The sequence below is a fragment of the Puntigrus tetrazona genome, chromosome 8 (genome assembly GCF_018831695.1).
Source record: "Puntigrus tetrazona isolate hp1 chromosome 8, ASM1883169v1, whole genome shotgun sequence".
In the NCBI taxonomy this organism is placed as follows: domain Eukaryota; kingdom Metazoa; phylum Chordata; class Actinopteri; order Cypriniformes; family Cyprinidae; genus Puntigrus; species Puntigrus tetrazona.
In genome coordinates this window covers 5,589,411-5,615,733 of record NC_056706.1, presented here as the reverse complement: position 1 = coordinate 5,615,733, position 26,323 = coordinate 5,589,411, and the positions used below count along the sequence as shown (strand labels likewise).

The window sequence follows — 26,323 nt, the reverse complement described above, 5'->3', positions numbered from 1 at the left end:
TCTCTCTGTCTCTCTGTCTCTCTCTCTCTCTCTCTCTCTCTCTCTCTCTGTCTGTCTCTGTCTCTCTCTCTCTCTCTCTCTGTCTCTCTCTCTGTCTCTCTCTCTCTCTCTCTCTCTCTGTCTCTCTGTCTCTCTCTCTGTCTCTCTCTCTCTCTCTCTCTCTGTCTGTCTCTGTCTCTCTCTCTCTCTCTCTCTGTCACCCGACGCGGTGGATGTGGCTGTGTATGGTGTAGCTGTAGTGGTGCAGTCCAGTAGATGTTGATGGTGGTCCTCAGCTGGTGCTGTGTTTCGACGCATGCATGCTTGCCCTGTCTCTGTGTGTGTGCCAGTCTTAGGGGGCCAGTCTCCAACTCTCCATAAAGTTCAAGCCTTCGCTTTCTGACGGTTGAACTTATGCTTTTTGAATTGTGTTTGTGCCTGTTTTTTTTTTTTTTTCTTCTTCTCTACTTTTATCTTCTTGAGTGTTTTATTTCTTTTGGAAAATATATGCATGGTCTTACGTCTACACATCCCCCCCCCCTAAGTTATTCTTTTGAATTGTTTACACTGTTTTAGATTCTTTTGTCGAGTCTCTATGAATGATTGCTACCCAGGGTCCAAGATTAACAAGCACCAAAGCCACGCGCAAGTAAAAAAAAAGTGAGTAAATTAAAGCGTACATGCCTATTGGTTGGTAACTATTATGAAATATAATGGGTTATGTCTATAAAAAAAAACGCTGGTTTTATGGGATTTAAATATGTAACCCTATTACTAAGATTTCTCTTATTCTAGTACGTTTTATATATCATGCACCAAAATATAAGAAAGCAAATCACAACTGTTCTTTGCAATTTATACAATGATGGGAAAACAGCTTATATCATGATTGCATTGTCATAGGAAATGTATTTTGAATAAAAAGTCACAAAATAGATTTTGTTAGCACATAAGAAGTGCTTAGGGCCGATAAAGTCTGTCGGTTGTTAATTTTGGACCCTGTCAATATCATTCTGATTTCATTTTTGATGTTAAACACAAGTATTTACCTCATTCAGGATAGATTTGGGCTGCTCTTCAATAATAGGTTCTGAACGTGACGAATATTGTCATATCCATTCATGAAGAAACACTACTGCAGAGCTGAAATGTCTGTGTTTTTCTGTATATTGTGCTTTTGAACTTGCTGGATCCCTTCCTCGGAAGACCTCATGAACATAAAACTGCCAAATCAAGTGCGAAAGGCTTGTGACTTTTTTGCAAACGCTAACCAGTATAGTAGACGACGAGTTGAGTTTTTTTGTTCGTTTGTTTTTTTTGAGTTCAATTCAAATCATTCATATTGTAAAAGTCGAAACTGTATGCCTGTCGAACTGGGCAGTTTTTATGTAGAAGTTTAACAAATTAAAGGTCATTTTAAAACGGTTCCGTTCGTCCTGTTTATCGTCTTCACTGAGTGGTTGTTGGAGATCGGCGCTTCTCAACTGGTTTCAAACCCTCATATCAAATTGCAATCCAGTACCAAAATTGTATAATATTGAAACTAAATGATTTTTAATGGTTCGATATATTCCAATAAATCTGAAATAGATATAAGGTGGAAAACCTTTAATGTTTATGAGTACTTGTACTAAAATGACTGATATTAAAAATGAAAAAAGGTTTAAAAAAATGTAAAAAAAAAAAAAAATGACTGATGAATAAACTAAAATCCAAACCATAATGAAAAACTGAAATACAAATAATATGATTAAATATCACAAAAATATTAAATGAATAAATACAACTAATATAAACATTATTTTTAGCCTGCTGGCTGCAATTCTTTCTGAAACAGAGCCATCAGTTAATAGCAAACACGACCACAAGGAGGCATCATATCCCAAAAAAAGTTTGGGAACATTTCTAAATGTGTTTTTCATCTGCAGCACTACAGTACATTGAAAAATGTGACATTTGTATTTCAGATAGAAGGACTGCTGCTCTTAAATGTTATTTCATATTTCATTGATTTCTTCAAAAGTCGTCTTCAATCACCTCGAGCTCTTGCACGTATCGCTCAAGTTTTACGATGAACAAAATGAGACATGCCACAATGTTATTGCAGATACTTGAGTAACAAATAAGTGGATGAGATGTTTTGAGACGGCAGTGATTGGGGTTTTAAGGGCCTGCTCTGAATCTTACGGAGTTAGATTATTGCACCAATGCAAGTTTAATCAACAACAACAGTACGTGTCTTATAGTATTGCAACTGTGCTGGAAGTAAAATTAAAGATGGAAAATAATACCTTAAATTTAGAGCATGAAGTCTCAACTAGTCGTGTAACGTAACGGCCATTTATTCGATGTGTTTTGCAAACAGTTACGTAAAACCTCAGGAGATCTCAGCCTCTTCTCAGGAATCTGAAGAAACATGTAACAGGTCACATCCTCAACCGTCCGGCGCGGGAACACGGTTTGCTAAGCAGTGTTTTGCCCGAGCGCGCTAACAGGAACCCAGAGCTTCAGATGAATGTCTTCCTTTCACTCCTAAAAACGTACCCGGCCGGCGGCACGAAGCTCAAAGTTGAGGAGGCTTCAGGGGAAGAGGGGTGTGATTGGTTCAGCAGGTGAGGGCTGGGAATGCCAGATAAAGAACAGAATTTCTTGCATCACTTCCGCTGTTTGTTCTTCTCTCTATTTCTAAGCGATGGAATGCTTCGCCCGTTCAGGAGGCCGGGAATTCAAAACAAGTTCATTAAGTTTGAATAGCGTCTTCTTTTTAAAGCCGCCTTTGACCACCCCGCCCTAATATCACAAAGGCCTTTCCACAATACACGTCCTTCGGCGTCCAAGAACTGATTTCCTGCCATGAAACCCCTCTTCGTTTGACTGTTTGTTTTGGTACCAAATCGATGGGACAAACTAACGGACGCTTTAAGTGTCTGTTGTTCACATGTACCGTAAAAAGGTGGAGTGGGTAACAGGAACTGGCACTGCCAAGTGGCCAAACACAAGCTTACGATGGCAATAATGAGGATAAATGTACACAGTCAGCGCCCCCTGCTGTAAGGGAGTGCTCTCGTAATGAAATACTAGCGTACTGCAATGGATTTATTAAAAATACTACGTGAAAGAGTGTTGTTATTTAAAGATACATTATACTATTAAAATAGTTTTTGTTGATTAAAAAAATTACATAAAAAACTAACAACTGAATGAAAAAAAAATATTTAAACTAAAATGAGAATATAAAAATAAAAGGTCATTGAAAATAGTAATGCAAATAAATGATAAATAATAAATCTGCAACAAAGTGGGGCGGGCTGGCCATTGAGAGCACCTGGATTTCCTGTGCATGGCCTGGCAGCCAATTTGTATATATATATAAATTTTATTTTTATTTTTTTCTGCCGTATTAAACTGAGTATTTCTGAATTCACCATTCAATAAAACAGTGGAAATAGCACACAAAATGTTTATAACAGGCTAAGGCAGACAACAACAACAACAACAACCCTTACCAAAATTAACTTGGTTTTATTAAAAATAAAACCAAAACCATAGTTGATATAGTTAAAAGTACACTCTTAAAACAATTCCAGAAGAACCCTTGTCGACATGCTTCTATAAAGAACCCTTAACATCTGAAGAACCTTTCAGTTTCACAAAAGGTTCTTTGTGGTTCTTCAGAAGGTAAGAAAGATGACTTTGACTGAATGGTTCTTTGTGGAACCAAAAATGGTTCTTCCAATGCATCACTGTGAAGAATCTTTTAAGCACCTTTATTTCTTGAGAGTGTAACCACAAATTAAGAACGGGTCTCCTACACGGTTTTACCAAGGTACTGGTAATACCTGCTTATACAAACGGTAATCAATTCGCTAAATTTTACTTTACATGACCCAAGATTTGCAAAAACATGTTCAGCGTCAAGATTTTTTGTAAAAATATATTCAAGATGTAGCTATTGTTGCACTAATGCAGGCGTTTAGGCAAGATAAAACAATAATACATGGTTCTAATGCAATACTCTTTTTTTAAAATAAATGTACGTATACCATGTGCGAACATAGATGGTTATTTTGCAATATAGAGATGTGTAAGTGACAGCTACAAGAAAATTAGTGGAAAAAAGGAAATTGAATAGACTAATATGGAAAATGGAAGTTGAAGAGATAACATTTAACTTTGCATGACCCCCAGTCTAGGGAATTTTTTCAGAATTAGTCGTGGATGTGTGAGATGAGATGAGTGCGAGTTCTCCCGGCCTGAAATTTTGTCCCAGTCCACCCCTGACAACAAATCATCTTCTGAAAGCGTATCCAACTTTATCACTTAAACAAAATGGTGCTAAATAGCACTAAAAGTGCTTCATTGTCTCATAAGCACAGATTATCTTTAAAGATATAGCACCTTAACCAACCCAAAGAACTGCTGAAGAACCGTCACATGTTCTTTATAGATGCTTTTTAGCATTTAAATTGGTTTTCCTATGATTATGAACCACTACATAGCAACTTGAACACTGGAGAACCAATTTGTGTGTGTGTGTGTGTGTGTACACAGCATGTACTATATAGCAACAGCTTCATGTGTTTTATGCACATCTGCTTGATGCATTATCATAAAATGACTATAAGGAATGAGGATATTATAAACATTGAGATGATTTTCTGTAAAGCAACTTTGAAACGGTGTGCATTGCGACAAGATCTATATAAATGCAGTGGTGAACAATATTCTTTTCACCTGATAAAAATGGTTTCAAGTTCAATTTCTGTCTTTCGCTGCAGCGTGTCAGCAGGAAATATCTGTTTACATTTTAACAATGAATTTATAATAATGAATAATAAAAAAATCTTCAGACACTGCCAGAACGTGATCGCTACATTAGTTGGCCATCGATGAACATGTCAAACTAACGATTTTCGCCTAGGATTATAGGAATGTTTTAAGCTAAAATCGCAGAGTATGAGCCAGGTTTAACACAGTCTAAATTGTAGTAGTCTCCAAGATGTTTCAAGAAAGTTTGTTAGGTCTTGCTTAATGCTATGAGTATCTCTGCTAATTTAAAGGTGACCTGTTTTTTGAGACTTTGGAGCAGTCTTGCAGTTTAAAAGTTGCTTGTTTTATCCGCTTTAGATATAAATGCATTAGATGAAATGATCTTTTCTCAGTATTGACTTTTTCACTTTTCCATGTCCTTTCTGCAATAACCGACAACTATAAAGTGATGAAATACCCTCCTTCATTTTGAACAGTATTGTTGAGGGGAAAACAAAAAAAAGCCACTTGGAAAACGTTTTGCTGTAAAAATAGTTTCAGTCTATTTTAAGCGCACTTGAAAGGGCCGCATACTTAAGGCGCCTATTTAGCGTGTTAAAAGTTTTAAGGAAAGGGTTTGTATTTGTAAAATGATGTTGGTCCCTGCCCACGGAAGCGTTTCATAACAGCAACTCTAAAGCAACGTGGAATCTACTTTCGATGAAGCATAAGGAGCACACCATTGTGCTTTGGAGGTCTTTAAGAGAAACACTGATTTTCTCCCGCCACTTTGGATTTGGCACCATTTTGTCTTTCTAAAATCTGTCACTCACTGCTGACGCAGATCCTTTTCCTAAGCGGGTGAGATTTTTATTGTTCGGACGAAGCAGACCCTGCTATCTTCATCCACCAGCAGCTTCCTGTTTCCTGCGACACTGGAAACACTGCATTTCTCTCCCCCTCCTCGTGCTAACCTTCAGGCATAAATTAAAACCCGTTGGCCTCTTGTTTTTACTTTACTAGCAACGGTTTTCTTTGCGTTTATATTTTGTGACATTTTATCAAATGGATATTTACCACCCCGACTTCTGATTGGTCACTCTGTTGCCTTTAAAACTATAAAATACTACTAAAAATAGCACTAAATATATATATATATATATATATATATATATATATATATATATATATATATATATATATATATATAAACAATGTAAATATAAAGATAAAAGCAAATAAGATAGAAATACTATAATGTGCATGTAACATACTGTAATGTGCAAAACTACATGTAAGTTGTAAAATTCATAGATGAGGTAATTCTAAAACTACTTTTTTTTTTTTTCTTGAGTCTGCCTAATTTTCCACTTCAAAAGCATGCTACATTCTTCCCAGAGTTCCCTGACAGACTCCAGCAGTTCTAGAAGGATGAAGTTTGTTCTTTACAGCGGTTTTATCAGTCCCAAACACACACAGGAATTCCGGTTTGGGGAATGACCATCCTGATTCCTCACTTCCACAGGAAGGTTCAATAAAAAGAAGCCCTAACACCGCGAAAGCATTTCATTTCTCGCATGTCTGGACGGAGCAGTAAAGGCTACAATGACCTGTTTCTGGAGCTCAAACCTGCTTCTATGGACCTCCTCGCATCTCAGCTGGACCAGCATAGACTCGGAAACAGATACATAATTTTCAGGTAGAGTTTACAGAACTAAGAACTTTGGGTCACACTTTATATTATATGCTATTTGGGGGATTCTAATGAATATAGTTATAGTCAATATTTTAGTTCATTACAGTAGTCTAATATTTGATACATACAGACACTGCAATGGTAAGCATTCAGTTGGCTATCGAAAAAAATATGTATCCTAATGCATCTTGTAGGAAGTATAATCATATCATTATGCGAGCGACTTTTTCCTTTTCGATTAGAAAAGGATAATATTTTTTATAATTTTGTTTAAGCATTGTTTTGTTGTTTTACGCATTAAAACACTTTAGTTTAGCATTTTAGAAACGTTTTTTTAATTTGTTTTAAATTACGCTTTATAAAATTGCGCCCTCTTTTGGCAAATCGTAATATTAAGAAGGGCGTTGAACCGTTAAATGATTTGTTTTCTGCATGCATTTACCTTCAAACAATCGTTTTGTGTCTTTTTTAAACTGTAACATTTCAGCGTTATTATCTAACAATACCGCATTGTTTAAAAAAGTATTACATCGTGTTTTTCTACTGCACCGCAGCAATGGATGGATTTAAGCTTTCGTGATTAATCGGGCCCCTGAGGGCCACCGATGAAGAAAAGCCAAGACCGAGATGTAACTTCTCGAGATGCAGAAGGTAAAGTATGCAGAACTGTAACAAGCCATAAGCATGTTTACGTCATGCGTGTTTTAAAACCGTACACTCGGTTCAGTTTTACAAAATCGCGCCTTGATGAGAAGAGAGGAGCCCTTTCTGACTGCTTCACAGTCCATTATTACTTTTGGTACGCGCTAGGCCAGACTCAAACTCGTACCGTGAGTAATAATGCACTGTGGCAGTGTGTTTGTCAGCGCGGGGAGAAACTCAAAACAGGTTTGGAAGCAAATGAATGAATAGGAAACATAAAGTGGCATAAACGCACACTTTACACTCCCATAAAACCCGTCCACGAGGGGCCCTCTGACATCTGTACCGTTTTCATTTCAGGCTTGAAAAGAAGAAGTCAACGGCATACAATCCAAGGAGTGGAAATTTTGAACGACAACTGTTCATAAAGGGCTGCATGAAGCATTTAAAAGCAGCTGGTGAATAAATTCCAGCTGAAATCAAGAGTTTGCCTGGATGTAAATCTGGGATTTACTATTTATTTATTTTTTTTTAATGTATAAGATAACTGTAATGTGTTAAAGTTCTTGAAGTGGTTGCGTGATGTTAGGCCTACTAATAAATAAAATCAAGGAAGAATGCATTTAATAAAGAAGCAATAATGGTTGAATTATTTGTCATTGCCTATAGGTTGATGGCTCCGTGGGGTCTGATGAACGTGCTAACTTTGTTTGCTTTTGTAATAAAACTAATCTCATCAGTAATGCAATAGTAATGCAAGTAACACAAGTTATGTAATTGGATTACTTTTGTCAAATAACTAAAGTAACGTATCTGAACATGTACTTCTCACTTGCACAAAAACGGATTCAGTATTCCTCAAAATGAATAAAAACAGACACAATCTTGGAATAATTAAATGTTAAATAACACAAATACTGATAAAACCAATTTAGTGTCTTTGCAACTGACCTCTGATCCAATTTAACCGTGCCAATAAGCAGAAATGACCTTAGATAAATTATGTTTTATTCATTAAAATGCTTTTTTAAAAAACAAAAAGTGTGTACAGACATGATTTTGCATAAAAATAGAAGTTCTATAAAGAAAACAAGCCCATCCTAGTTGCGAAAAAATAAAGTTCCACATCATTACATACTTTTTAAAAATGGAATTATGTGATATTGTTAAATTAAGTATAATAAAAAAATATATATATATATATAAAAAAAAAAAAACCCGCTGGTGCAACTGATGCAGTTAAAGAAAATGGTAATGAGTAAATCATGTTTTTTACCAAATAAAAATGTAGTTCAGTTATTGGATTCTGTCTTGAACTAAAATGGTAAGTTGCCACATGTTTAATAAAACTATTTATGTATTATGACTCAGGCTACTTTAAGAACAAGTAACAAAGGAGTGTGTTTCTTTATCTTATTTTCATCTTGCAAATAAAGAGTTGCAGAAACTTATTTTGAAAAGTGAGTATGAAAACCATAGATAGATAGATAGATAGATAGATAGATAGATAGATAGATAGATAGATAGATAGATAGATAGATAGATAGAATCTATGATAAAAACAACCAACTAAACACACATGACGTCACTTAGTTACAATGTTGATAGTAACCAAGCGTCCAGAATCAAACGAAAACATGAACGATCTTTCTACAGAAGAAGGAACAAGAGCGGAGCCTGAACCGTCGTCTAATATCACTGAAAAAACCACAAGCGATGTCTACAAAGTGGATAAAAACTTGCCTGGTCGCTTTAACAATCCGGAGTGTTTCAGAGGATACAGGTGAGAAGAGCCGTTCCGCCGCGGTGCATCACGTGGGATTTACGAACGATCCTAAAGACATTCATTAGTCATTTCAGATGCGTTTGATTAAGAGTTGGAGCCGAACGTCTCAGGACAGTCGATCGCCAGGAGCAGGATTGGGCTCCCCTGCATTAATAAAAACCTATACGGATTCATATTTATGTGTTTAGCTATTTAGTTGCATAATCCTGCCCCTGGAGGAAATGTACCAAACCTACTTGGAAGTTTCTAGTAACGTACATTAATCCCGAATATCTTGATTAGTTTCAGGTGTTTGGGCTGAAGCTACGTGTGACCCTGGAATATTTGACCGAGATCCTATTTGAAAATCTTAAAGCGCAAAAAAAAAAAAATACAAACAAAACATTGAGGAAAAATGCCTTAAATTTAGTAATGCATATTTCTAATTTAATAAGTTTTTGTATAACTATGTCATAAAATGTCTTAATGTAATGTGATGTTTACTTATCCTGTTTTTTGTTATTTGAAAAAACGGTAATTTTGACTCATACAATTGATACAATATAATACATACATGTATATATATATATATATATATATATATATATATATATATATGTATATGTTTATATATATATATATATATATGTATATATGTATATGTTTATATATATATATATATATATATATATATATATATATATATATATATATATATATATATATATATGTATATATATATATATATATATATATATATATATATATATATATATATATATACATATACATATATATATATATATATATATATATATATATATATATATATATATATATATATATATATATATATATATATATATATATATATATATATATATATATATATATATATATATGTATATATACACACATACATATACATACACATATATATATACATACATACATATACATGTTGTTAATCTATTTTACCTATGTTAGAAATAATAATAAGCCTCCTTATGCTTTCCAGCCAGAAAATGATCAACCCTTTATACCAAACGACAAATCAAACATACGGAAGCAAAAAACCAACAGTTCATGAAATGCCGGTGAGTACACAGCACAAACTGCCCTACTCCTTATGATTGTTCAGGCAATAGTATATACACATTCATTTTTTGTTCATATATACACCGTTCATTTTTTCAGACAGCCTTTAACGGAAGTCGCAGGAAGTTTTCTGAGCATCTTCTGAAAAGCGGCATGTACAAGGACAACGGCTTTAACACGGCACTGAACAAGAGTCGACTCACTGGACCCAATGAAACCACTGCGTTTCACAATAGAATCAATTTTCATTACTTCTACCGCGCAGATGGGAAATCACAGTAAAAATAACATTGATTCTATCTCTCGCTTGTACACGATAGCTAATTTGTGATGCTAGTAAGGATTTAATTGCAATGTGTTTGCTATTTGGTTGTTTAGAAGAATGGTTACTTTACCCTCACGTTGTTCCAAACGGCCTTCTGTGAAACAAAAGATATTTTAACCATGGTCCGTGCAACGTCAGTGTGCTTAAATGTTGTTGGTTCCCAACAGTCTTCAAAATATCTCATTTTAATACCAGGAGGGTGAGTAAAGTGTGACAGAATTGAATTTTGTGGGTGATCTCTTCATCTTACAGCCCACTGGATGATGGATTCCAACCTGCGGGGTTAATAAAAGTACACAACCAAGTCAGCAATGTCAATATAGTTTATTTTATTTGGTGTAGTAGAGTGAAATTCCACAGTAGACCTGAACGTAAATGTCCAGGGAATATTCTCTGGGCGTGTGACCCTCACACACAGTGGAAGCCATCAAAATATAATCCACGAGTTTTAGAAGCACTTTGAACCAATATGCGGAGGTAAAGTGGACCAACGTACAATCAAGCGTGTTAAAAACGTAATGCGGCGGGGTTGAAATAAGACAAACCGTGACCACAGCAATTTCAAATCACTCGAACCAACCAGCAGTCGACTCGATTGGTGAAGCATCCCTTCGGAAACTCGTCGGGAGGATACGGGCGGATGGTATTAAGGGTTTTGGTGTTGACTTTTCCCTGTTTTTCCTTGGAGCTGTAAGCAGCAGAAGTATTGTCCAGAGGGCTGGATTGTCAAGTCCACAAACCTCCAACGTTATTCGTAAAGTAAAAGGCACTTCAAAACGTTGTAACAAAATCCAGTGTATTGTCTTACATCATACACACATGATCAGAAATGAAGGAATGCGAAGATAGTATAAACCTTGAAGAGAGTGACGTTTTAAAACAGTTTTGCTTCATCAGGCTTATAAAAAGAAAGTAACAAAAAGCTGGTCTGTAGCACACGACAGGTTTAAGGTTTTCATGGAGCGAAGAGACACAGAGAGACTCGTGGCGAGACGTTTCTGTTGCGTTGCAGAAACTTAAAAAATTGCATAGGCAAGAAAACATGATTCTCTGATTACAAGGAGGGAAACAAACTAATGCAAATATATATATATAGAACAAAACGATTAGATTCTATCCTCATGGACAGAAAGTTGAACTTCTCTGAAGAAGACATATATATATATATATATATATACGCGTGGGAAACTTAAAAGCAAGTGGGACTTCCAAGTCAGCAGCAGTTTTGGTGCAGGGCGGTGGCCCCGGTGGAATGGTGAAGCTGTGCGGTGAGCCGAAGCAGAGGAACTCTACAGCTCAGTGTCCTGATACTTTTGTGTGGTGGTGTAATAGCCGCGCTTGGTCTGCTCTGCCAACGGATGCCGAAACTCCTCTCCGGGCTCCTCGCCGAGGCCCAGCGGGCGGCTCTCCGAGTACGGCAGCTTGCAAGGAGGCGTCTGGGGCTCTGGTCGCGCGCTGGAGCTGGACGCAAAGATCATGGAGAGACTGAGTTCCCGTTTATCCTGCTAATTTTTGTGGATGAAAGCCAGACAGTTCAATAGGGAATTTCGCGAGCGCGATTGGGAATTTCACAAGTCCGAGTCGTGAAAAGTTGCTCGGTTTTGAAAGCAACTCCTGTGTGAGCTGTGCTTCATACGCCAATACAAAATTTTGCTCATGTGACCACACCTTCTGAACAAAACCAGACTCTTACCCGATAGGTTGTGGCCTGCTGTGGTCCAGTTTCTGAGATTTCATGGGGACGGCATAGATGTCTGGATGTTTCTGTGCAATCTCCAACTGAAAACAGGCAAATCAAAACACCAGGATTGATAACTTAAGGCAGAAAATTTAATTATCAGAACTAGCATTTAATCAGAACTGGTTATTTATAATTTGGAAGGAGGCATATTTGATTAGAAACTATTTTTGTATGATGAATTATGAAAGCTCTTGATCTGTTTTCAAGACGAAAAGTAGTGTAAATATGGATAAAATGCTATACGTGACCCTGGACCACAAAACTAGTCATAAATAGTGCTGTTCTAATATTTTTTTTAGTAGCAAAATGCATTACTAAGAACTTCATTTGTGCGATTTTCTTAACTTTCCAGATGTTCATACAGTTATATGTCCAAGCATTGCCCGAATCATACATACATCAATGGAAAGCCTATTTATTCAACTATAAATCTCAATTTCCCTTGAAAATTTACCCTTACGGCTGGTAATGTGGACCAAGGTTCACATATTTAACCAATTAATAAGTATACATATTTTAAAAGTGCCACTGTGTTGTCAACCTGCATACTGCAGCATGTAGATCAAAATTTAAAAAAAATATTTTTTGAACAAAAGGACTTGATATTAAATGTAAATCTAAAATTTACACACAAAAATATAGAGGGTAAAAGCAAAAGACAACTACACGACGAAACTATGTATTAAAACAAAATAATCTTTTCACAAAAACAAAACTAATGTGATGTGCTTCACAAACAATGTAGGTCAAATTTACTAATTGATGAGGTCTAGTGAACTACTTTTGCAGAAGGAAGTGTTTTGAATTGTTACTGTTCACACAAAGCCTAAAGACGGTGAACACTCACCCTGGCGTTCTGGGCCTCTTGGATCTCCAGGACTCTCTGTGTCCGGGCCAAGTGATCCATTTGCTCAAAGGCTTTCACTTTGCCCAGGAAAGACCTCTGAGAGGGATCGTCAGGGCTGTCCACCAGAGGTTTGCTGTCCCGTACCGGTGGGCTGTTTACGAGGCCTCTGGAGCTGCGGGACGCGCAGGTAGGTTTGAGAGCTGTGGGGGGAGGCAGGGGTTTGGTTTTTGCAGGAGATTCCTGGCTGCGCGGGTGCTCGCTGCTCGCGGGACTGCTTGAACGAGAGTCGTAGTTTCGAGAGGGGTCGTACTGCCCCCGTGATGCCTCCACTTGAGACAGCAGTTTTACCTGAAAGACAAGGAAACATGAAGCACAGCACTACAGAACTGAATCTGGGGCTTCCTACTACACTGTATAATTCACAATGAGCTCCAGATTCCACACACAAGACCTCCTAACACAAAACTACCAAATCTAAAACACTAATTGCTTCAGTTTTTCCTAAAACTACTAGAAACACGTTATAATTAAGGTGCAATTCGAAAACATGAATTAACGCATTAGGACTCATGAAAAAGTTACAGTAGACTAAACCTAAGCTATTACCTATTTAAAGCAAAAATAAAAAATAAAATGTAAATTTCTCTTTTTTTTAATGACCTAAAATTACAAAAAAACTGAATAGAAAAGCTAAATAGAGATGGAAATGTTTAATAAGAAAAAAGAACTACGCACATAATGAAAATGAAATCGAAATGTAAAAATCAAAGCTAATTAAATTTAAATAAATATCACATTAATATGTAAATAATACTAAATAACCCTATATTTAACAATAAAAAATTGTTATCTATGCTGTTATTTTCTACATATATTAATAATGTTTCAGGAATTAAGGGCTATTCACACCAAAAAAGATAACTATTAACTTAACAGTACAGATATAGTTCTAAAAAAAGTTACAGCTATAAAGATAAAGACACAGAAAAACGATATCATTGGAATCACTTTCAGAACGATTTTTGATACCCAATCAGAATCCATCCTTTTATAATGAGCTTGAGACTTAAAAGCGTGTGCTTAGAATAAACAAACACTATCGTTTGCTGTTATGAACGATAATACCGTCATCTTTATAGTTATCCTTCTTGGTGTGAAGGGCCTTTTAAAGTGTATTTTAAAAATATATTAATTAATAATAAATAATATAATAAATATACAATAGTCCTATAATACAAATTTACACCAACTAGATTTTAAAACCTTTTTTTCCCCTATTTTGCATTGTCACAGTGCACTTGCATGATTAGTTCAAAATCACCTAGATGCTGAGAGTGGCTTTCGAGTACACCATACTATTTAACTAATTTGGCACAACAGTGAACACGGCTCTACGGCGTACCAAAATGTGTCACTGAGCTGCTGCGAGAGGATTCTGAGCTGCTGGAAAAATGGTTGAGCCAAATCAGGCCGTTCTTCTGCATGAATGCAGGTGCAGTCAGGAGAAGAGCTGTGTTAGTCAAAGTCAATTTACAGTCTTTACTGCAAAGAGTATTTGTAAATGCAAAAATAGATGCACGTCACGTAATAAAATATCAAAGCATTACATCCTTTTAAGCGTGGCTTAAGTGTCCACTGCATGCAAACGTATCACTATCTTGATGAATGATGTTTTTAAGAAAGGAAAGCCATTGGGGAGCGTGACACGAGCTCACCTTTGCGGGGTCAGGCAGGAAGGTGGACATTAAGGGGGGACTAGCCTCTGTCAGCATCTCTCTGCTGCCTACCCGCCGGATGCGACCTCGAATCTCTGGGCTGGACTTCCTGAGGATCTGGAGGAACAAGAAAGAGAGAGATGACATAGAAAGATGCCTAAGCAAGGGAATGCCTTTATGCACACGCACACACAAACACACACACACACACACACACACACTTCTAATTTAACATTAACATCCATCCATCCATCCACTTTTGTTGTGACCTATTCCTTTTTCCTAACTTTTCACGCTATTTTAAAAAGCTATTATTATTATTACTATTTAATTGTATAGCCATATTTAACAATTAAGTATATTCATAAGGCCTTTTAAATGAAAAACATTCTAATAGTCCACAAAGTTTTAGGATTATTGATATACTGTTATAGTATATATTTGTGTATATATATATATATATATATATATATATATATATATATATATATATATATTTGATACTCTAAAAGCTCCTTCATTTTTTATATTTTTAAATTTTTATTTTAGTTTAAGTTTGTCATTATTATGTGCTTTTGCCAATTTTTTTTGCCATTCTATTTAGCTTTGTCTGGAAACATTAAAATTTTCACTTTCAATTTTATTTTAGTTTTGCAATAAGCACTTTTGTCATGTTTATTAAATGTTTATAAAATAACAATTTATTAATAAATCAAATGTAATAATATCTTAAACATTACTTCTATTCAGCTTGCATTTTTACTTCAGTTTTAGTTTTAGTACTTTTTCAAATAGCTGTTAAGGAAACATTTCAAGTTGCTCAAGATTATACATTGATATACATAGCTTTTTATTACATTTATAACACTTAAACGATCATAACACTGGTTCCCTGTTAATAATCAACCCTGCTAGAATAATTAGGATTTACATTACTCTCTTGAACACATTTTTAGTGATCAAGAATGTTGTAATTCCAACATCTAACAGAAGGGGGCAGAAGTGTCTGCTTTTTGCATTTTACAGATGCACTTAACGTTCATCTGTTTTTGGAAAGCATGAAATCCAAGTGATTTGCCATGCAAACTCATTACCATGCACTTCCTGCATTTACAGCATGTAATGCGTGCATGACAAGTGTGCGCTAATGTCTTGTTCTCAATTTGAAAATGCATTTCCCTTGCCGGCTCGACCTCTGCTGTCGTTCCTCGAGCTGACTTTGTGCTGACTTAGGCAACTGTGAGGGATGCCTTCGCAGCAAGCATGTTTAAGTGTGTAGATGTCAATGCGTGCGCAAGCAGTTCACCCATCACCGCGAAAGACGCATTATCCATACGCGTCTTCAGGCATAATAAACAGCCCACAATGTTTTGGAATTAGCACGCACGGTCGTTCTGTGGCAGTGGGAACCCTGTAGAAATGTTAAACTTGTGCTCTAACCTCCTCTGGCATGACTGGCTCAGAGGAGCGGCTAATGGCCGACACCCGCTGGCGATCGAGCGGCTCGTCCGTTTCGTTATCCGTGTAAGTCCCGCCCTCGTCCGCCGTGTCGTCGTAGTCGCTGGTCAGCCGGCTGTCCATGCTGAGATAGTCAGCGCTCATGGCCGAGAGATACGACATGCGGTCGTCGTGAACGTCAAGGTCCCCCTCCGTCCCGTCCAGCTAAAAGAGACACATGATGGATCTTGTGTACAGAGAGGAGCGAAAACAAAAAACACAAAAACAAAACAGAACGAAAGCTGTAGAGCACCACCGAAGAATGATGAACAGTAAAAGCACAGAAAAACAGGAGGAATGACTATCGTGACTTTTTTTTAGAAAGGAAAGCATGCATTAGTAGGTAAACTACGGGTTTAACTGTAAAAGAAAACTGTCAGGAATACTGGGAAAGATAAAGTGGAAAAAAGGGGAATGAAGGAGTCTTAAAGTAAGGAGATGCTGTAAAATGTTGCATTAAAGTCAACATGAAATCTTTTTTTATGTACTGTACATGATTCATCGTGTTAATATTTTAGATAAATTTGATTTTTTTTAATTTATTTTATTTTATACTTCATGCACACATACATATATATACACACACATGTATAATATATATATATATATATATATATATATATATATATATATATATATATATATATATATATATACACATTTCTATTATTTTTATATAATTATTTTAATATGTAATTTAAATAATATAATATTTGTGTATTATTTCTGTACTTATAGCAATAATATTATGTTTAATTAATATTAGCATAATCTTGAAAATTTAAAACCATGCTGGATCTCTATTTTCAATTATTTACATTTATATTTATTCAATTAGTATATGCTTTTATCCAACGTAGCACACGACTGGGCAACACAGCGATTTCAGTGACGTCCCAGCTTGCATTTACTCTCATTTTAGATTAGTTTTTCACTCAGAAATACATTCGACGCCAGAAACACAATGGTATGCAAACTGCGTTTCATGTTGACTTTAACAGAAGGTTTTGTTTCAGAGTGGATAGAAGGTGGTGGAGAACTATATTGTGCATTGTTTTTACCTTCCCCTCTGAGACCCACACAGCGTGGGTCTGCTGGTCTCGTATAGTTTCCTTCAAACTGCCGTACCAGGCATCATTAGCCGAGTTCAGATCAATAACAGCTAACAGGCCGAAGGGGGAGGGACAGAGAGAGAGAGAGAGAGGAAATCAAAACATTTCGATTTGGGTCAACTGTTCTCTAGGTTCGACTCGATCTATTTATCTCACGGCGTTTCCATCAGCTGCTTTTAATCACTTGGAGATTTTCGAATTGGAATCTGCGTCCAAGTCGGTTTATATTGATATGTGCCAATCACAAAATACGACAGCTTCTGGTTGCATTAACACAATTCAGTTTAGAAGCATTTCAATTATCAGAATCCTTTTATTGTATATATTTTTTTAATTTGCATGCCACCCAAGCACAGCACACGCTTCTGTAATGCTCTTTGAATTACAATTAGTAATCTAATATTTTGAATAAACTAATTATAAGCCTTTAATGATCCAGAACGATACGGGGTTGAGTGTCTGGACCCTCAGGACTAACCGGTAAACAGGTGTGAGCAGGTTTTCCTGAGCTTCAGAGCCTGGTCGTAGAGTTTGCGGGCACTGCGGTTGGAGCTGGGGATGATCCTCTGTCTCATCGCCTTCACCCCAGGTTTGCTGTCCGGGCTAAAGAAGATAACTATGGGGTACCACTGCGTGTAGTTTAGGGTGTCCACCGCTTTAGGGGTGACGTCCAGGAGAGCGTGCTTGTCCTGCAACAATGATGGAATTGGTCACGGTTCGGTACTGAACCAGTTCGATACGAACATTTATGACAAACGAAACAATAACTTTTGATTGTTCATTTGTTTGCATACACTATTACCTGTTCGATGATCTGTCGTATAGTGTTGAGACGAACCACCCCGGAGGATTTCTCCGACCCCGCATCTTTGGGTTCCGTTTCTGATGTGCCATTCAACAAAAACAATGAGTATAATCAAACTACTAATAAGAACACCTACTAAACATGCACAATGCAATAATAAACAATTAACTGTGATAATTGCATCTAAAATAAAAGTTTTTGTTCACGTAGTATGTGTGTGTACTGTATATGTATATTTATTATGCATATATAAATACACATTCATGCATGTATATGTATATTTAAGAAAAATAAATATTTATACAATAAATGTATTTATATATTTATACGAACGAAAATTATACGAACATAAATATATACATGTGAATTCATCAATTTACATAAATATTTTTAAAACGTACTGCATGTGTGTATTATTTAGATATACATAATATACAAAGCCCACACATATATATTTTTTTAAATAAAACGTTAACTAAACCTCTGGATGCTGTTACACTAGACTTTATCATCCATTCGTCCCTATTCATATGTACAGAATGTTTATGGACATGCAAAACAGATACGCAAGAATATGCATTCAATTATTATTACAATAAATTATTATTAATAAAAATAGTGCTATTGTCTATATTTTTGTATTTCTATATTTTATATATATATATATATATATATATATATATATATATATATATATATATATATATATATATATATATATATATATATATATATATCTATATATATATATATATCTATATATATATATATATATATATATATATATATATATATATATATATATATGTATATATAGATAGATAGATAGATAGATAGATAGATAGATAGATAGATAGATATCAACTATTGTTTAGAATCCCTTTTATATAAAAGCAATAATATGCATTATTGTCATAATAATTACTATTTTTAGAATATTTCAGAAAATGTGCTGCATCATTTTACTTTTTATGATTTATATTTACATTTACAGACATTTTTTTTTTTTGTTGTATAGAAAAAATGTTAACTTGGCTGTCCAAAACTCTCATTCACACGAATACAAGTTTAAAAAATGGCAACTTTAATTAATTTATTGTTAGATTATGTATATAATGATATATTCATGTAAAATTTATTTTTAAAAATATTTTTATTAAATGAATAGCATGACATCATGTCGTATTGCTAATATCAATTAGAGTCTAAACTTTGCACGCTTAAAAAGCAGCGTGAGCATCCCTTCGGACATTATTGATGGTATGGCAGAGACAGCGGCATCAACTCACTGGCAATTACAAACTCGTCTGGAAGGTCTCCGGCCAGTTTTTCACTGGCAGCATCAGCAATCGGTCCAAACAGCACAACCGGCCTTCGAAATCCCGCTATTGGAGAAGAACAAGGCTTACAATCAGAATTTCACAGCAGAGCTAATCTGTTCTAGCCTGACTAAATTACAAAATGGTTATAAACGCTACGCAGGAAGGGTTTAAAGAGGATTAAAGAAGAGTCTCGATTCAAAACAATTTGCTTCACCGTGGTTTTTGTCACATAAATCACGACGGTTTCATTGGGTGATTTTTCTTGAACAGCGTGTAGGGAGCAATCTCTCTGCGATGAGGCCATTTTTCAAACGTATAAAAAATTTCTCAGCTGTCTGTGTAGGTATGCAGAGACTGTCATTAGCGGTATTAGGCCGGTCCGCATGTGACTGATGTTGTGTGCAAGCAGCCATCACGTTATTGTTTATTGTGTAAGTGATACAGGTACAAGTAAATTATGATTTTTGCCATCCATTGCATCAGTTGTTCCTGATGTGTTAACTTATCGTAATGTGTTTTCTGGATGCGTTTTGGTGGTGTATTTTCTATTGCGCTACATCAACCCTAAATATAAAACTACCCCTTTTTAAGCGTTTTATGGGGACATAGGCAGTGTCCTCGTAAACCACCATCACATTGTAAGTCAACTCAAATGTTTGGAATATTTGAAGACTTTATGGTTACACTTTATTTTGACAGTCTACTTTAGGCATTCTACTAACTATAAGTAACTTTGTAACTACATGTCAACTAATTCTTACTAATTTGCAACTACATGACTACTAACTGTCAGAGTAGACTGTTAGGGTAGGTTTAGGGTCAGTAGAGTAAGTTGCAAAGTTTCTGATAGTATGTTGTGTACCGATCGAAATAAAGTGTTAGAAGATATTTAGCAGACAGTCTACCAATATGACTGCTAGCTGACATGAAGCTGCAAAGTTACTTATTGTTAGTAGAATGTCTAACGTGAACTATCGAAATAAAGCATTGTCAATTTTTTAAGGTTGTCAAATTAATTATCTTGTTATTTTTTACAGTTGAGAGCCATGATTGCTACTATATTTTTAACGCGGTACATTACAGAGGTTTGCAAAACAGAAGCAAGAACGTATAAATTAAATGGATCGTATGAGACCGTAAAGAAATATTACAATAGGGTTTTTTTAACGTATAAAAATCTGATTTGTTTTAGTTTTTTTTAAATCAAATAAATGCTATTGCTAGCATAAAAGACTTTCAAAATCATCAAAAAACATTCCAAACATATGATCTGATTTAATATATGAAAATACATAATTTAATTTAAATTAACTGACTAAAATACAATAATAAATGACTAACGATTACTACTTTTTGGTTAATTCACAGTATCTTTCTCGGCTTCTTAACTGTTAATAATATTGGTAACACTTTACGATAAGGTGTCATTTGTTAACATTAGTTAGTGTATTAACTAACATGTTCAAAAACTCTATTAATCTTTGTTAATGTTAGTTAATGAAAATACAGTCCAATACAGTTCAATGCTTATTCATGTTAGTTCACAGTGCATTAACGAATGATAACAAACTTTTTAATGATTTTAATAATGCATTAGCACATGCTGAAATTAACATTAACTAAGATTAATAAAAGCTGTAGAAGTATTCTTCATTTTTAGTTCATGTCGCTTACGCTGTTAATCAATGTGAACTCATTGTAAAACGTTATCATAATCGTAATGCTGTCTACAATTAGAAAAGCACACTGAACTGTCGAATAACCTTTCAAGCACACTTTGTTGTTTTTGTCGTACTCTAGCACCCACCTTCTCTCAGCACCACCCTCTCATAGGCAGGGAAGCGGGTGGAGACGGCTGCAGAGCTCTCCTCTCGGCTCTTCCGCACATCTTTCTTCTTGGCCGCCCTCTGACCACGTAGCCTCCAGAAGTCGGCCCGGTCACTTCCCGAGCCCTTATGTGTGTTCTGGACATTTGCCATCTGCTCGGCTCTGATCAGGACGAGAGCGGGGGTCATGCGGCAGCAGGGTTATGCAAAGAGTCTGCTTTCTCTCCAATGTAAATAATTCATATTCTATTCAATGTCCGTGCCGTTACCGACTATTAAGGTTTACACGCCATTTATCTTTTACTATCAGGCAAAAATTGTCCGTTCTCACCTGCTCTTGTTGGGAATGATGCCCTTCTCTAGTAGCTGGTTGTCTTTGCCCAAGCGGATGGCCAGCCAGTTTCCCAGCTTGCCGTCGTATAAGGTGTCCACCACCTTGAAGATCTCTCCCCGGGAGAAGGCATGACAGTGAGGCAGCTCTTTCTCATACTCAAAATGAGTCCGGATGAAAAATGAGTCCCCTCGACCGGACACCAAGATGTCTTCATAAACTAGGACACAAAACGACAACATAAGCTCACAAACGCGTCTCAGACTTAACTGCATGATGCAAGCGATGTCCATGTTTTGTGGTCAGCTAAAAATGCATTTAAATTTTGTGCGCAATACGCATCAGAAGGTTGAGACTGAGACGTGAAACAAGGCAAAAAAAGTGAAATTGTTATTTAATATAATTAAATAGATAAAAAAAAAGAAAAAAAACATGTAATGACAGAAAACTACTGTAAATATATGAATTAAATCATACAATTTATATAAAATACAAATAACTACAAAGCATAATTACAGTGAAAAATATTTGCAGTAAATAAAAGATAAAAAATAGGTAGAAAATAATAAAAAATATAAAAATAAATATATTGATTATAATAAAGCTCAAAAGCTTATCTAAACACACAAGTATATAAAAATAATCATAATGAAATAAAACAATATAAATATACCAATCTAAAATAATATACAAATATACCCATAAATAAATTACATAATTACAATAACAATTTTACTGTAAGTATAAAATAAAAATTCAGACAAATCTTCAAAAGATAAAAATCTAATAAAAATAAATAAATCATTTTTTAAATTTTTATATATAATATTCATTAATTGCTATAAGTGATTTTCAACCTATCAATATCTTCTGTATGTGTATTACTTTATTTCTTTACTTTAGATGTAAATTTTAAATAGGTGACATTAAAATTTAATTCACCACTTTAATTCAATAATTGTTTTCTGCAATATGATGCAAGCTTTCCATGGTTGCTGTCATTTTATCAATTGTAAAGTGCTAAAACTGTCAATGAAATAAGAAACTTCAGTGCCGTTTGACGTAGGATTCACAGCGTCAAGGATAAAAGTTCCTGCGGTCAGATTTCCTGTAGCGATGCCGTCACCCTCTTGATTAAAGCACTGACACCACATCTGTCTCAGCTCACACCAAATGAGCTTCAACCCCTGACAGCGCCAGACCTCGCCTTCCCACAAGACACCCACACCGAGAGGAGATGGAGTAAGAGAAATAGAGATGAAGACAGGGAGAGAGAGCAAAAGAGGGATGGCATGACAGGAAAAGAGGAACGGAGCAGAGAGAGCCATGTCAGTGCACACAGCAGAGGTCAGTGCTGACGTCTTGTGATGAAGGGTTAGGAACTTGTTTTTAGACTTCGACAGAAGTTTCATTATCGGGATCGGACCGATCAATATTAGCACTGGGTTTTCATGCGAGCATTTAGTTCCTCACAAAACAGGCAAGAGGAGGCAAAGCTCACAAACACGAAAATCTGGATTTTGGCATGTTTGTGCATGTGAGCACATGACCACGCTTGACACGGCAGTCCCTGGAAGAGCCAAAACTGGCTGCGACTGGTTTTGTAGCGATGAGCAAGAAGAAGCCGAGGCCTCTCGACAGGCTCTGTGTGTGCGGGGGGAGGGGAAGAGCTCCCAGGCCCATTCACGCACACAAACACTGATGTAACACTGGTCCCTAGTTCTCCCGCTGGACGCTGTGATGTAGGGCTTTTCAAATATGACAATCCTATTACAAAGGACACTTTATAAGAATAAAATAACCAGTATTCACACGTACTGGAGATCATACTTAATCCATTATTATTATTTTAAATATTATTATTATTATTATTATTATTATTATTATTATTATTATTATTATTATTATTAAGGTGCCTAAATAAGCAAATAAATACATAATAGAACAATAAAAATAATTTGTAATTATAATAAAAACAAAAAGGTGTTATAAAAGTACACAGAAAAAAATAGATACAAATAAATAAATTGTAAACAAATACATTTTAATAGATTAAAAAAACTAAAAAGTATATATGTAATAGGCAAAAGAAATGGGTGGAAAAAACGCACAGATTAAAAAAAAAAAGATAAATATATTATTATGTAATAGAATAAAACCAAAGGCGCGTTTTAAACAATGAATAAATATATAATTAATTAATAATACATAAATACATAAAATATGTAACTTGAATGAAAACAAAAGGTGTTGTGAATAACAAATAGAGTAAATAAATATATTCCGTGTTTTTGTGCTCCCTGAGGTGAAGAGAGGGGCGGTTTTGTGCGTTTAATGTGTGCTTTTGTTTTTTTTCACTCTCACCCTCAGTTTTATTCTGTGCCAAAATGGTCACGACCTCACCCCGCGGGATCTCCAGCAGGAACAGCACGGCCTCCTCTCGCACAATGCCCCGAAAGTCAACATTATTCACCTTTAGGGACAGAACGATGACACACAAATACTCTTGAAAAGGAAATGTGGCAAATGCAAATCAAATTTAAAGCATGTTCTCTCCTCCTAAAGGGGTCATTACGTGGACAACTGTACTAATAAATTGACGTCATGTTAACTTAAAGCTGCCTCCCTCTCCGGTCCACCCAGGCTATTTCTGAAAACTATGACGAATACATAATAAGCATAATAAGGTTACATAATCATAAGAGTGGTCATTTACAAACAGATGATTTAAAGATACATAAATAGCTCAAAAACAAGATGACCTGAAATGATCAGAACGAGAACATTAGTAAATCATTCAGCTGTTGTTTTTGTACCTTCATAATCTGATCCCCCACACGGAGACCTTCTTCTTCAGCTGGACTGCCCTCCTGAACTCCTGCTATGAATATTCCCACATCATTTCCTCCAGCCAACCTCAAGCCAACGCTTTCTCCTTTCTGAAAGCTCACCATCACTGTGTTGGCCCTTAAAAAGAGAGAGAGTGTTATTAGTTAACATCTTAACTGTAAACCTGTCAGATTTTCTGCGACATCACTTCAGAAAGCACCAATCATGACAATTACATTTGCTTAGGGCTTTATAAATAAATAAGTTAATAAATAGAATTGTAAAAAAAATATATATACACATATATACATATATATATATATATATATATATATATATATATATATATATATATATATATGTGTGTGTGTGTGTGTGTGTGTGTGTGTGTGTGTGTGTGTGTGTGTAGAATAAATGTAAAATTAAATATTGAATTTAAATAAACTTATTAAAATAGATTAATTTATCTAGTTCGTCTTAGTTTGATATGGTAGTTTGAATTAGATTTTATTTTCACATTTTCAAGTTTTAAATTGATTTTTAAGTTTTAGTAATTTTTATGTATTTTGTCCTTTTTTTAATTTTTATTTTTTTTTGTCTATCTTTGATTTATTAGTTTTAACTTCAGTTATTATAGTACTTAAACTAATTGAAAACCATGCATCTATAATAAAATGTTTTTATTTTAATATTTCATATTTAAAATAGTATTTTATATAGTATTACATAGTTTCAGGTTGTGTTTATTTTAATAAACCTGGCTGATACAATACTAATTGTTAGCAATTAAGTCAAACTTTAAATGCTAATAATTTTGTCCGATAAAAAGGCTAATTTAGGAAAATGCACTTTTCCAAAACATAACAGGAACCCACTTAAAAGAATGACTTCCATATAACATATCTGGAGAAGAACAGGCTTAAAAAAATTTTTTTTTCCTGTCCCGTTTCTATTTATCCTTTCCAAACACACCAAAAGCCAACTGCATCGTCATGGCTTGTGATTTTTCAGCGGGGTTTCCCTGCTCTCCAGCTGAAAGCAGCTCTCTCGTCCTGTGCACTGGAGCTCTGGTCTTAAAGCAAAGCAGCTCCGTAAGCAAGAGCAGGACACAAAAATAACCTCTCCCAGTGGAAACGAGCAGCGGCAGACTGTTCTTCCTCATGAATATGAAGGAGCTGACGGAGAGGATGATTAAGAGAGAGAGAGAGAGAGAGAGAGAGAGAGAGAGAGAGAGAGAGAGAGAGAGACAGAGAGAGAGAGAGAGAGAGAGAGAGAGAGAGAGAGAGAGAGAGAGAGAGAGAGAGAGAGAGAGAGAGAGAGAGAGAGAGAGAGAGAGACAGAGAGAGGGATTGCAGAGGTATTCAGCCCTCGACCTCTCTATTTCATTTCCTGTGCCTTGTCTTCCTGTGCACACCAGTGAGAGAGTTTAAACAGACAGTTCACCGCCAAAACGAAACTTCTGTCATTAGCTGCTTAGGCTTATGTTTTGTTCGGAACAGATCACTCACTGAAACATGAAGTGGGCAAATAATTACTTCTTTTTACCATTCATTCAAAAAAACAAAGTGTGCGCGATGAGCTCTGTCTCCGGATCGTAACTCAGCCCTCAGTGAGTCCTCGGGTTTAGTTGAACAAGTTCAGTGAGTAGGATCATGCGTGTGGAGGGCTGAACCTGCGGGATATTAACAGCATCCACTCACCCGTAAATGGCCTCATCCTCTGGGCTCGGTCTGAGCAGGATCTTGGGTGTTGTCTTTATTGCTGCTGCAGATTGAATAAAAAAAAAAGTATCTAACGTTACTTTCATTCTGAAACAACTGCAAGCAGATACATTCTCTTTACGTCACACCTCCCGATGACAAGTTAAAAACAAATATACCATGAAATGTCATATTGACAAAAGAAAATTGATCAGTTTCCACAAAAAAGCAGCACATATGGGGTAGAAAATTATTTCTGAATGATCATATTACACTGAATAAATGACTACACTGAATATATGACTACGGAAATATATATTAAAATAATTATATTTCTCACAAAA

At 35.5% G+C, this 26,323-nt stretch overlaps 2 protein-coding genes across 6 annotated transcripts in view; one reads left to right on the top strand and one right to left on the bottom strand.

Moving 5' to 3' along the window:
• Positions 1 to 6,161: 6,161 nt before the first annotated feature.
• On the top strand, positions 6,162 to 10,562 carry c8h9orf116 (chromosome 8 C9orf116 homolog). Of its 2 annotated transcripts, none has more exons than XM_043246135.1 (5): positions 6,162 to 6,427; positions 6,979 to 7,075; positions 7,427 to 8,849; positions 9,850 to 9,928; positions 10,029 to 10,562. In XM_043246135.1, the coding sequence occupies exons 3-5, from the start codon at positions 8,665 to 8,667 to the stop codon at positions 10,209 to 10,211; spliced, it is 447 nt and encodes a 148-aa protein (XP_043102070.1). In that variant the 5' UTR covers positions 6,162 to 6,427; positions 6,979 to 7,075; positions 7,427 to 8,664; the 3' UTR covers positions 10,212 to 10,562. The 2 variants fall into 2 exon arrangements, 1 of the variants encoding a protein (XP_043102070.1); XR_006251542.1 differs by having other exon boundaries at positions 6,164 to 6,427; positions 10,033 to 10,172.
• A 4-nt stretch (positions 10,563 to 10,566) lies between these two features.
• LOC122349970 (tight junction protein ZO-2) overlaps positions 10,567 to 26,323 on the bottom strand; it is a 57,055-nt gene continuing 41,298 nt past the window's right edge. For all 4 annotated transcript variants that reach the window (XM_043246131.1, XM_043246132.1, XM_043246134.1 and 1 more), the window contains 14 exons: positions 25,980 to 26,043; positions 24,267 to 24,417; positions 23,815 to 23,923; positions 21,451 to 21,670; positions 21,101 to 21,282; positions 19,261 to 19,356; positions 17,969 to 18,048; positions 17,645 to 17,855; positions 17,116 to 17,216; positions 15,998 to 16,219; positions 14,558 to 14,674; positions 12,843 to 13,190; positions 11,948 to 12,033; positions 10,567 to 11,715 (listed from right to left, as the gene is read on the bottom strand). In XM_043246131.1, coding sequence (XP_043102066.1) covers positions 11,544 to 11,715; positions 11,948 to 12,033; positions 12,843 to 13,190; positions 14,558 to 14,674; positions 15,998 to 16,219; positions 17,116 to 17,216; positions 17,645 to 17,855; positions 17,969 to 18,048; positions 19,261 to 19,356; positions 21,101 to 21,282; positions 21,451 to 21,670; positions 23,815 to 23,923; positions 24,267 to 24,417; positions 25,980 to 26,043 — 2,159 coding nt within the window. In that variant the 3' untranslated portion in view covers positions 10,567 to 11,543. The remainder of the gene's footprint in view (positions 11,716 to 11,947; positions 12,034 to 12,842; positions 13,191 to 14,557; positions 14,675 to 15,997; positions 16,220 to 17,115; positions 17,217 to 17,644; positions 17,856 to 17,968; positions 18,049 to 19,260; positions 19,357 to 21,100; positions 21,283 to 21,450; positions 21,671 to 23,814; positions 23,924 to 24,266; positions 24,418 to 25,979; positions 26,044 to 26,323) is intronic.